We start from the raw sequence: 12,214 nt of genomic DNA, 5'->3' as shown, positions 1-12,214 counted from the left end.
CACTTTGCCTATCTGTCTCCTGGAATTATTTCTACGTGATCCCTCCAGAATGTTTTTCGTGCTCTGACCCATCTCACAACATCCCGTACGCCCAATTCTTCTCTTATGTCATCACTCCTTATTCTGTCCCTGAGGGTGACTCCCTTGATGGGACGCAGTTTTTTCATCTCTGTGGTTCTCATTATTTTTTTTGTTGTTGATGTCTTGGATACATATTTAAATAATATCACAATAACCAAGATTTGCAAAACAGTGGATCCGCTTAAGAGCTTCAAGTACAAGGCTAGTCCCAGAAGTACCTGGCCTAGCCTAGAGGTGACGGTAGATATTTCATGACCATGGATGAAACGTGGGTCCATCAATTTACACCTCGAATTAAAAAACAATCAAAACAATGGACTGAAAAGGGAGAACCGGTTCTAAGTGAAGCAAAGATCGTCCATCTGCAGGCAAGGTCTTGGCGCTGTTTTTTTGGTATTCACTTGGAATAATTCACATTTACTAATTTATAAAAGCAAAAACTATCAATATTTTGACCATTAAAATAACGGAAGTCAGAAATAATGAGTTAAATAAATTAAATTCCTATCGCCAGATTTAGCCTCCTCGAATTATTTTTTGTTTCCAGTCTTGAAAAAATGCTATTTTGAGGAGCTTGACGGTTCTGATTATAAAAAGGGTATCGAACTTATTGAACATTGTAGGGAAAAGTGTATGTAGCTTACGATGAAAAAGAAATAAATTTTTTCCGAATTTTTTTGTTTTTTTCTTTATCGTGCCATCATCGTACCTCGTTGTCATCATTATTAGGAGCAGAAATCTAAACAAAACGTTTGACGAAATCTAAGTATCCTGATCTGGACTTTTGGGACCGGAAATGAAAATAAGGATTAGTAATTTGATAAGTTAATGGAACTTCAAGTGCCTAAGTGACATATGGAAGCGCTTAAGTAAGACGTTGAGGACGGTAAATTCACACCAAATATTAGTGAAACGTAAATCCAGAAATTCAGCCACTCACCTTGTATTTGTTGATCTCGAAAAGACCTCCGATGTCTATTAAGAATCTACTAAATCAGGATGAGATCTGTCAAGATAAGAAACGAATTTACCACACGCCTTCTGAGTTGAATTACTACGGACAACAATAGGTCATATTCTACGTAATTACAGAAGGTGCAAAAGAGACTGAAGATAATGTTCACCAACCAAAAGAAGATCTTCAGGCAGATCATGAAAGAGGTAGCTAGAAAGCTGGTCGTGTATTCCAGGAGAAGGCTTCGCGTAAAGATAAAAGAAATGGAAAAACATAGAATATAGCTGAAAAATTCTCAATAGCAAGTGACGTATCCTAATTTACATATGCAAAAATTACATTACTTGTTATTTGAAACTGTATAAACAAGAAATTTTTGATGTTTATGTAACGTTTGATACCCCGATGTCAGTGAAGACCCAATGATAACCAAAATTATTTCCAAAAATATATTTAATTCACAAAACAACGTTATTTCTCTTCATTCAAAATACTACATTTGTCCACCGAAGCTTCAAAACATTTTTTGTAGAAGTAACTGACAACTTCTTCCTAACTTTTCTCTTGACCCCTTCAATGTTTTGGAATCTATGTCGTTTCATGCCGTGGACACCAGAAAAAGTCTACGGGACCAGATCAGTGCATGAGGCAGCTTAAGTAACTAGCTATGTGTGTATTGTCATGGTAAAAGAACCAGTCTCCTGTCTGCCAGAAACCCGCTATTATTTAACGAACATTGTTGCGCAAAATTGTTAACACTTGCAAATAAACGATCGTTTTGGAAGTCCTCAATGAGTTTTGTCACCAAACGATATCATAAAAACGAGACAAGAACGAAGTAACGATATTTATCAGTGCAGACTAATAGAACAAGCCATGTCGATGTCACAGGCAGAACTGAACTGGTTATGGAGGGTAGAAGTAAGGAGTACCATCTCATATGGGAGATTAGCTTAAAAACTGTCCGCTTGTAGACGGTAAATTATAATCCGTCCTATTTGAATATGCACGGTTAAAAAATTTCGAATGACTAGAGTCGTCGCTTTATTTAAAATTTACACTCATGCGATAGTAGCGCCCTCCCTAACGTAAAGAATTTGATGGACACTTTATATAACACATCCTCCATAGAACTGGTAATAAATTGAGCTATCTAACAACTCGCGGAAAAAATAGGTACTACAAAAGCTTCGAGCAAGTCAATGCTATCTCGGTTATTATTGGATCGTTGTAATACATAATCGATTTGTCGCAAATTCGATATATTTGTAGATTTTCTCAACTTGGTATTCGGTGTATAGAAGCGTGGTTGCCAAATGTTCATTTTGACTGAACTTCTAATATATTGGGTACTATTATTATATATTTACATTTTATTCAAAAATAAGTTGGGCTACTATAGCTATTAGGAATATATATGTATTTTTTTAACCTTCACTAAATAATAAAAATTTCTTAATGATTATATATGATTAAATTAATATATAAATTGCGCATGTGCATGTGCATAAACTAAAAAATTAATACCACTGCACAAAACAAAAGAGTTGCTGATAATAAATTTTCAAAATATCGTCACTCACTCGTTATTTTTGAAATAATTGATTTTTTTTTGGACAGTTAAACATTTTAGATTCTTTACAAAATATTGAACGAAAATTTCTCACAAAATTCAATGGTACATCACACCAGGAATGTTGTTAATTCAAATCTTCGAGAAGATGCAGTTTTCAAAATTTCCTTGTAGATTCAATTCATACAGAATATTTTTGGTTGAATAGAAATTTCTATTATAGGTTGATCCGATCGACGCTGGAACAGACAACGGTTTCACCTTTACAGCACCGAACTGGCCCACCGACCCTCAAGGAGAAATATACAAAATCACCGCGCATTATCCAGCTCATCCTGCAGGATCATTTTTCTATCCTTATCTAAAAAGGCTACCGCCTATAGGAACCTTCCAATTTATCAAGGTCAGTATCCAAACAAGTATTAATAGTGAGAATTATTTGTGTATGTTGTTTTTTTAACCTCCTATATAATGCGGGGAGTTGTTAGTATGTACAATAGGTAACTACGTATCTACACCTTAGATACGCTCTAGTTGCAGCATCGTAAACATAGCTATTCAACGCCGAAAGCCACTGACAAGACGCTACGTCACCCCACGCAACGTGTCAATGATATCGTGGCGTGGCGTGGTGTGACAGGTGATAGGCTGAGTGTGTACGCAGACAATTGAATTAAAAACGTATGCACTCATATTCGACACGTGGCGTAGGGTGTTGTGACGTGTTACTAGTAGGTTTCGGCGTTTATTATCCCGATAAGTGTGAATTGCGAGCGATGCCGTTACTTGTCGAAAGCTTTTGAGATGGCCGAAATGATGTACATTTTGAAGTCAATCAAGAACGTATGTCTGTCAATACCGACGACCTTGTTGAACGAACTTCAGTGTATTCTATCAATCCTGAACATTCGGGCGTTATAAAAGTTCTGGGTCCTGCAGATAATGACGATCACTAATTTATTTCTTGAACGAAATAATACTCGTATAAATAGAAGTGAATTCTTTGAAATTTATCATGATAAATGGATACGAAATGATACACATTCTCTGAAAGAACATTCAACAACGTCAAGGCTTTTTTTGGGTCCAAAGAAATGTTTGGGCTTAGAACAAAAATGGACGCGAATTTTTATGGCGAAACTTTGAAACACTTTTAGAGATCTATGCAAAACGAACGAAGAGAACTGTTCCGTTCGACAACGAAACACGTATTTACAACGATTGTGAAACCCAGTTTCAATATGACAGTGTGAAATATTACGATCTAGTACTGAAAGACGAAAGCAGTGACAAAAATAGGAGGGAGAGCTATCACACCAAGGTAGATCTCAAAGAAACTTTCATTTATTGTTTGAAGTTATTGTGACTTGTTAGTTTTTTGCAATTTCAAGTGAAATAACCAGCCAAATATCAAATACACATAACCGGTATTAAATGGCTATTTAGTTTCACTTCAGTAGCGACCAAAAACATTTTTGATTTTATCTCGTTTGTGAATACCAAAGTTGTCGATAATTTTGATCTATCTGACTTTGGTCGATCAGGAATATCAACAACGTTAGATAACAATATGCTAAGGGCAGAAGTGGAAGCGAATCTATGACATACAATCGAGAAACTCTCTTTAACTTTAACCGACTTGTTGCACCATCTAAGAATGTTTCCAGCAGATTGGAAAATTGAACAAAGTAGGTGTTTGGGTCCTCTATAATCTATCCGAAGAGAACAAAACCAGCATCGCATGTAAAGGCACCATACAGAACTGTTTTTCTTTATGTCTTGATTTTTTTTTGTCCTAAAAGCTGGGCAAACCACTAATGCAGATCTTAATTGTGAATAATTGATCTTCAATCGAAAATTGTACGTCTATTTGATAATGTTTATGATGTTCATAAGGCCATTTTCAGATTATCTACTCGGAAAATCATAAATGTCTAGCTTTGAAAATTTGCACACTACATGACAACGAATCTAATCAGATAATTGATTAAATCTTCAATTTTAGACATTGACATTATTTTTTAATCTCCCTTCGTATCAGAAAGGGAATTATAGAGCTTCTTAACCGATCTTTAAGGTGATTATACGAGAGTTTAAATATAAAAAAACGCTGTTATGCTAGACTGGTCTGTTACGAACTGCCTGAACCGCGTAACCTCGCAATTTTATGTACTTATAGCCATGGGCGAGGAGGATATACCAGAGTTTATTGCGCAGTACATCATTATTCGTTTTTGGTCAAATATAATGTAAAATCTGCGGCAACTCATCGAGCAATTCGGTGGAAGACTCAAGTGTATGAACATAGGTTCCGCTTTCTTTCCGAAAAGGCCGAGATTTGGTAGTGCTTGGTTTGCACGTATCTTCTACGGCGGTATAAAGAAAAAGGGGGAAATGTATTGCATCGAATATTAACTAAAGATGAGACTTGGGTACATCACTACTAAATTCCTGAGAATAAACAGAGTGGAGGAAAAGAAAAACGAAGACGCGCCAGTTAAAGCGAAGGTAACACTGTCAGCGAGGGACATGAGAGGAAGATTTTATTACTGAACAACGAAATGTAAACGCACAGTTTTATGATTTTCTCCTAAAAACACACGTGATATTCCAATCTTCCAATCCGTAGTGTGATATTGCTGCAAGACAACGCAAGACCACAAGAAGCTCGGTTTAAGATGGAAATCTAAAACGAATTGGATTGAGAAACACTGAAACACCCTCCTTATAGTTCCGATTTATCACCATACGACTATTATTCATTTGATCAATTAAAAGTACTTAGCAGATTGCGATTCGAAAGTAATGCAGAGGAACAATTCTTTGTGCGCGAATGGTTACGTGTTATCCAAGAAAAAAGGCATCCAAAAGCTTCCGGAGAGGTGGCAAGAGTATTCAGAACATATATTCAATGTCACAATAAGAAACGTTTAATATCTTTAATAATCTATATCCTAACCGAAAACCCATAACAATCTACTGTCAGTAAATTAGTAAAAAAGTTTAACGAAACTGGTTCAGGACAAGATTTATCCAAATCAGGGCGCAGAAAAACTGGATCAACTGAAGACACAAATAGATGTTTGTGTCCTGCTAGAATACGATCCAGGGAACAAACATCCGTAACGAAAATTTTACGTGATAATTAATTCCTTTCATACAAAGTAACGTTGGCTTAAGAGTTGTCAGATGACGATTTTGATAGACGAGAAAAGTTTGCAGACTATTATGGAAAAATGTTACAATCAAATCGATCAAAATTTTTTAAGTAATGTTTTGCGTTTTTTTATTAATGAAAACTTATAATACATATAAAATTTATAAAATTCTTTCAAGCAGTTTCCAAGATAATTGAGGCGTTCCATACATAAAATTCACTCTGTATTTTGATTCATTTCCCTATAATTACAATGAGTGCTTATCTAGTTTGGACTAAATGACTTTTGGATCAATTAGTTTCATAACTAATTGATATAGTTTTGAAATGAATATTTCAATTCAATATCGAGCAACAATTTTAATTCAAATGACAATCGTTCGAAATAGGATATATAATTGATTGTGGTCGATGAAGTTCTTCCATTATTAGTTTATTTCGGAATAAATTTACTCGAATTTTATACAGATATTACATAAATTCCACATTATCGATCGATTATTTGTTAATGCAAGGTTAGTTAACCAATACAACTCTTTTAATTATGAGTATATTGTTTTAATTACATTTGGTGGTTTACTAATTAGCCCGTTAAAATTAACTATCTACATATATATATATATTGTTCCATTAAAATCGGTTTACATACATATATTGGATACTATATTTACCAACAGCTAGATGTAATAATCTATAAAATATAATAACGAGTTTAAAACAAATTTATTTTAGTTATTTTAGAGCCACCTAGAGCCATTTATAGTTTTCTCTATTCAACTCATTTATATACTGGAACGACACGCATATCTCAAACCTCCGAGAGAATTTTTAGTCTGATAAGTCTGATAAGGATTTTATCAGGTAAATCAGCAACCGGATAAGGTAAAGGTCAGGATAACCTGACAAAGATCTGATGGGGATGTAACGTAAATCACTAATGAGGTCCTCAGCAGGTTTATCTTAAATGATCCTTATCAAGAGATGATATGATTCTGATCAGAAGTGCCTCATAAGTTCCTTATTAGGATTACCCTGTAAGGTTCTGATCAGGTTTACTTTAGATGGTCCTAGCATATTCATGATTAGATTTTCTTTCTGGTTTGTATGGGACTAAGAGGTTTATACAAGCAAAACTCATTTTTGAGAATTATTTGTATGGACATGATCAGAAAATTATTTATTTCATATAGGGTTATCCTGATGTGATCCTATTGTGGAACTCGTCAGGATAACTTGATAAGAAGAAGAAAGCTGATCTCTAACCTAATGTGATCCTAGGACGGACGTTGTCAGGATAACTTGATAAGAAATATTTTTCTCTATAGGAAGGGGATCCTGAAAGGTTCTTTATTCAGACATGATCAGGGAACCTGATGGAAATTGCACTCCAAGCGCGAATTTCATCAGGTTTTCCCTAATAAGATTAACCTTGCTTCAACCTGATTAGGTGTGTGATGTTTCAAGGAAATGAGAAGATAATTCTACTCGGGCTTTGGTAATATAAATCTAAAAATTGATATAAACCATTTTTCCAAGAATTCCTGCATAAACACCTGGTTTCCAAATGAAAAAAAAAACCATTTTTCATTGAGTTACACACTTTCCCAAACAGATCGAAACTATCACGCAAATTGTGAATTGCGGAATAAAATCTTGCACCATTCACTAGTTTTAAAAGACCTGTCACTTCTAAATGATCTCTCCTTTCAAAAAATTCATGATCAGGAAACGGTTTTCATCGAATGCGCTAATTATTAATTAAGAACATCAGAGGTGTAAAGGTCAGGTCCCAGAAGTACCTGACCCAACAAAAAAAAAACACAAACATCAGGGACAAAAATATATTTATCTTTTTAACTCCATACACTTTTCCTAGCGATATTCAACACCCTTTTTATATTTAGAATCGTCAAGCTCTTCAAAATAGTGATTAACTGGCGACATTACCTCTTCATTGTTTGACCACCGAGCTATTTTCACAAGTCTTGGAACAGAAATTAATCCGAAAGAGCTAAATCTGACTAATAGGGTGCATAAGGTAGCAATTCAAATTTTAATTCATTAATTTTGGCCATTGCAATAACGGATGTGTAAGCTGGTGCATTATCTTGATGAAACAAAACTTTCTTCTTAGCCAAATGAGGCCGTTTTTGCTTGATGTCTTCACACAAACGTTACACTAAGTTCGCATAATAATCGCGATAGTTTTTCCTTTTTCAAGATAGTCAATGAAAATTATCCCATGCGTCTTGCAGACGGAATGGTCTATTCGTTCTTTGGAGCCGGTTCTCCTTTTTCAGTCTATTGATTTGATTGTTTTTTTGATTCGGGTGTGAAGTGATGGACCCACGTTTCATCGCAAAAATTCGGCTTTACTTCTTTACTACTCTTTCTTTGCTATTGGGAATTTTTCTTTTCTTTTGTCTTAAAGCGAAGATTCAGACTTCTTCTGGAATACGAGGACCAGCTTTCTAACTATCTTTTCAGTTATCAGCATGAAGATATTCTTTTGGTTTCAGTTCTCTTCAGTCTCTTTTCCACCTTCTGAGATTATTGCCAAACACTCGATGGAAACATCATCAAGACTCTGTGAAAATTTCCAGTTAATATACGATGTACAGCACTTTTTGAAATGCCTACTATGTCTGATAGCTCGCGTACTTTCAGTCAAGGATCATCCAGTACCTCTTTGTGGATTTTCTTCAGCATTTCTGGAGTCGTTACCTCATTCAGTCGACCACTGCGATGCAGGTCTTCACAAATCGTAGGACCTCGTTCAAGCACTGCTACCCATTATTTTACTGATGATAACGTAGGAGCAGTTTCACCTACAGTAGAATATAGCTCAGCTTTTATTTTGGTTGAGCCAAAACTTTTCAAATATTACTATTGTCTCACATACGATGACCAATTTTTTCCTTGTTTACAATTTCACTGAAAACATTCACTATTGGTGACTACCAAACAAATATTAAACAACGTGGCGTCTTCAAAAGTGATACATATACTGTAAGATTGTGTACTTTCTAATATTTTTCAAGTAACTACTGCCATCTCTAGGTCAGGACAGATACTTTTGAGACAATCCTCGAATAATGAAATCTCTTTCAGGCCATAAAATCGTCACTAAATGATTGCGTATTAATTTTAAAAATTGATATTAATTTTTTGCCAACATTTTTGTCATAGAATGAAATCTTGGTTATTTCCATCGATCATATCTGAGACTCTAATTTATTTTCAAGAATAAAATCATACCGAAAATTTTATTGAGAAAACTATAAATGATATGGCATTTTGGTCTATTTTCAAATTAGAAGAGTATATTCTTAATTTGCATGAAAAGAAATATCTTTCAGTCGAATATGAGGAATTGAGCGCTGAAACCCATACTATCTCATCTTAAAAGCATTTTGTGAATATGGCACGTTACTATCCGTCGGAGAGCAGACAGCTATTTATCATAGTTCTCATGATCTAACCTGAAAAGAGCAAACGAAGGGAGAGGGATTGTTTATCTTTCCTTAACAGACTTATTACTTGCCGGGGTTCGGATAAAGCCGTTTTCCGCTTTCTGAAAGGAAACCAAAAGCACAAGAAAATCCAATATGCGTTATTTCGTTCCATATAAGCCACTCACCTTAATGAATTAAATCGTTGTAATAAAGGAGGGTAATGGTTTTTCGGGATAAAAGTAATATTAGTGCGGTGCTTTTATTTAATACTATAACTTCACCAATCAATAATATATTTTAGATATTGCTACGTTTATCGGATAAAGTTCTTGGATACAATTGTTAATTTCATACTGATAACTTTATTAAAACACTTTAACAACTAAAACTTCACAGCAATCTTTATAACCATTCGGATTTTTGGTATATTTCGCCGCGTATCTTCAATATTCAAATTACTAATCTACTGTGATCTCCTGTCCTATATATTGTGCTCTATAACATTACAGAAACTTCTACTAGTTGTGGATAATTCCTTTTAGAAACATCTGAAATAATAATTCACAAACTGTTACCCAATTACAGATGGAATTATGTTTTATAGAGTCCGCCACATTAAATGACTAGCGCTAATAGATAGTGTGCGGCTGTATACTCGTCACACTATTATACCTGGTTAAAAAAATGATTCCTGGTCAATTTCTGACAATTAAATATCGAGAATTTGGTAGTAGTCTTTTCATAGTAACCACCTCAGTGTGCCATATACTTACTCCACCGCTTCTTTCACTCCTAATAGCAAGGTTAGAAATCTGGTGATGTTAACATCTACCGGTGAACAGACTCAATCGACTTATTTCGTTTCTTTTTCGCACTTATATCTCAGGGAATAGTCAGAAGACCGTCGGAGCTATATCCGGACTGCATGGAAGATGTTGAAGGGTTGCAATGTATCTGCTGCTGAACTTTAAATGATGAATCCGCTGGCACGTTTTTTTTTGATGAATAATCCATTGCTCTGGTCGCCCATGCACAATCCCAGCCAACACCCGAACAAATTAAAACTCACAAACGCTTTTCTGTTGTGTGCACTGTGCGCGATTTACTAGGCTTTTTGTCACGAGCTTCTCTCATTCATACACACTAAAGTCGGTAAAAAATTTCTTTACGTATTGTAGTAGTAGATTCAGAGTCAGTGCCTGCGAGACATACGTCAAAGAATCTTCTTCTTCTTTAGTTAGGACTAGGTCCTGTATTTTCATCAAAGGTTTGCCAGGAGTAGTTGGGATGCTGAGGACCACCTTTCATACCACCTTATAGGTGGTCGTCCAGGAGGTCGAGTTGTGTCTGGTTTCTTTTCCTTTGCAATTTTTGCTAACCGTTCATTTGGCATTCTGTCAACATGGTCTCTCCATTCTCTTCTGCGGCTCCTTGCCCATTTTACTACATCCTGAATATCGCACATGTCCCTTATTTCTTCCGATCGAGTAACGTATGTCCTGTTATTAATATCAGGGTTAAAGAATAAAAAATAAAAATTTTTCTCAGAGTTAAAGAATAAAATATGAGAATTTTTTTGCGTGTTCTCACTGATGTAGGAAACAATGTTTGGGGTTTACAAACCTTGAGTAACGGTACCTTCGGTAGGTATCAGGTAATCAAGATGCGCAGTACCTGAGCTCTCTCAAATCAAATTATAAAATCTGAAATTTACACAGAGTGTTAAAATGACCATTCTAAGTCATTATTCAAATGGCCAGACCGTATCCGAGGGGTCTAACACTCCACCAGACGCGGTAGAAGGTCAAATGCACTGATAGAGCATTGCTCAGGTACATAAATGCATTTTAGAGAATATTCCTGCAGTTCAAATTGTGAATGTGAGGGTTCTTTAAGTGAGAATTTGTCCAAATGCTTGCAATATATTTTGTGCTTAAAACGTGCTGAATGAGTTCACTCATACAAGGTGGTAGATTACTCACGTCGAAATTTCTTAATTTTATTTGAAATGATTCATTTAGATCTGCAGCTGTGTAGAGATGTAAATTCGGTATCAATAAATAATTGGAGTTGCGCTGCATCTCTTTTTTCTTCAGCAAGGTTTGACTTTGCCTTTTTTGAAAAAAGTAAGATGATAATCACATCTTGTCATAGCGTGAAGTGCAGACAAACTTTTGCATATTACATTTCCTTGATTTTTATGAATTGTTGCGAGATCTTTGTATCTTATTTTATTTCCATTTCGTTTATGTACTGGATCGACATGCATATCTCAAACTCCCGACTAGAATTTTTTGTAAGAACCTGACAAGGACTTTATCAGGTAAATCAGCAAACGGATAAGGTAAAGGTCAGGATAACCTGACAAAGATCTGATGGGGATCTAACATAAATCACTAATGAGGTCCTCAGCAGGTTTATCTTAAATGATCCTTATCAAGAGATGATATGATACTGATCAGAAGTGCCTCATAAGATCCTTATAAGGATTACCTTGTAAGGTTCTGATCAGGATTACTTTAAATGGTCCTATCATATTCATGATTAGATTTTCTTTCTGGTTTGTATGGGACTAAGAGGTTCATACAAGCAAAATTCATTTTTGAGAATTCTTTGTATGGACATGATCAGGAAATCACTTATTTCATATAGGGTTATCCTGATGTGATCCTAGTGTGGACGTTGTCAGGATAACTTGATAAGAAATATTTTTCTCTTTAGTAAGGTGATCCTGAGAGGTTCTTTATACAGACATGATCTCAGACCTTATGGAAATTTAATTTATTTTTACTAGGGTTACATTGATGCACACCAAGCGCGAATTTCATCAGGTTCTTCCTAATAAGATTAACCTTGTTTCAACCTGATTAGGTGTATGTATGTCACTTTATTTCCAGTTCGTAAAACCAACCATACATGGGATGATTTTTCATTTTTGATATGATCCATTTGACCAAGTATTATAGCAGCGATGTCAGAATCGCTAGCTCTAA

At 35.2% G+C, this 12,214-nt stretch overlaps 1 protein-coding gene across 1 annotated transcript in view; it reads left to right on the top strand.

The window, feature by feature from the left end:
* Window positions 1-12,214, top strand: part of LOC130897878 (spondin-2) — a 374,292-nt gene that overhangs the window by 345,266 nt on the left and 16,812 nt on the right. Inside the window, exon 4 of the mRNA XM_057806820.1 lies at window positions 2,833-3,012. Coding sequence (XP_057662803.1) covers window positions 2,833-3,012 — 180 coding nt within the window. The remainder of the gene's footprint in view (window positions 1-2,832; window positions 3,013-12,214) is intronic.

Source organism: Diorhabda carinulata, chromosome 9 (assembly GCF_026250575.1).
Source record: "Diorhabda carinulata isolate Delta chromosome 9, icDioCari1.1, whole genome shotgun sequence".
NCBI lineage: Eukaryota > Metazoa > Arthropoda > Insecta > Coleoptera > Chrysomelidae > Diorhabda > Diorhabda carinulata.
This window is presented reverse-complemented; position numbering and strand designations above follow the sequence as displayed.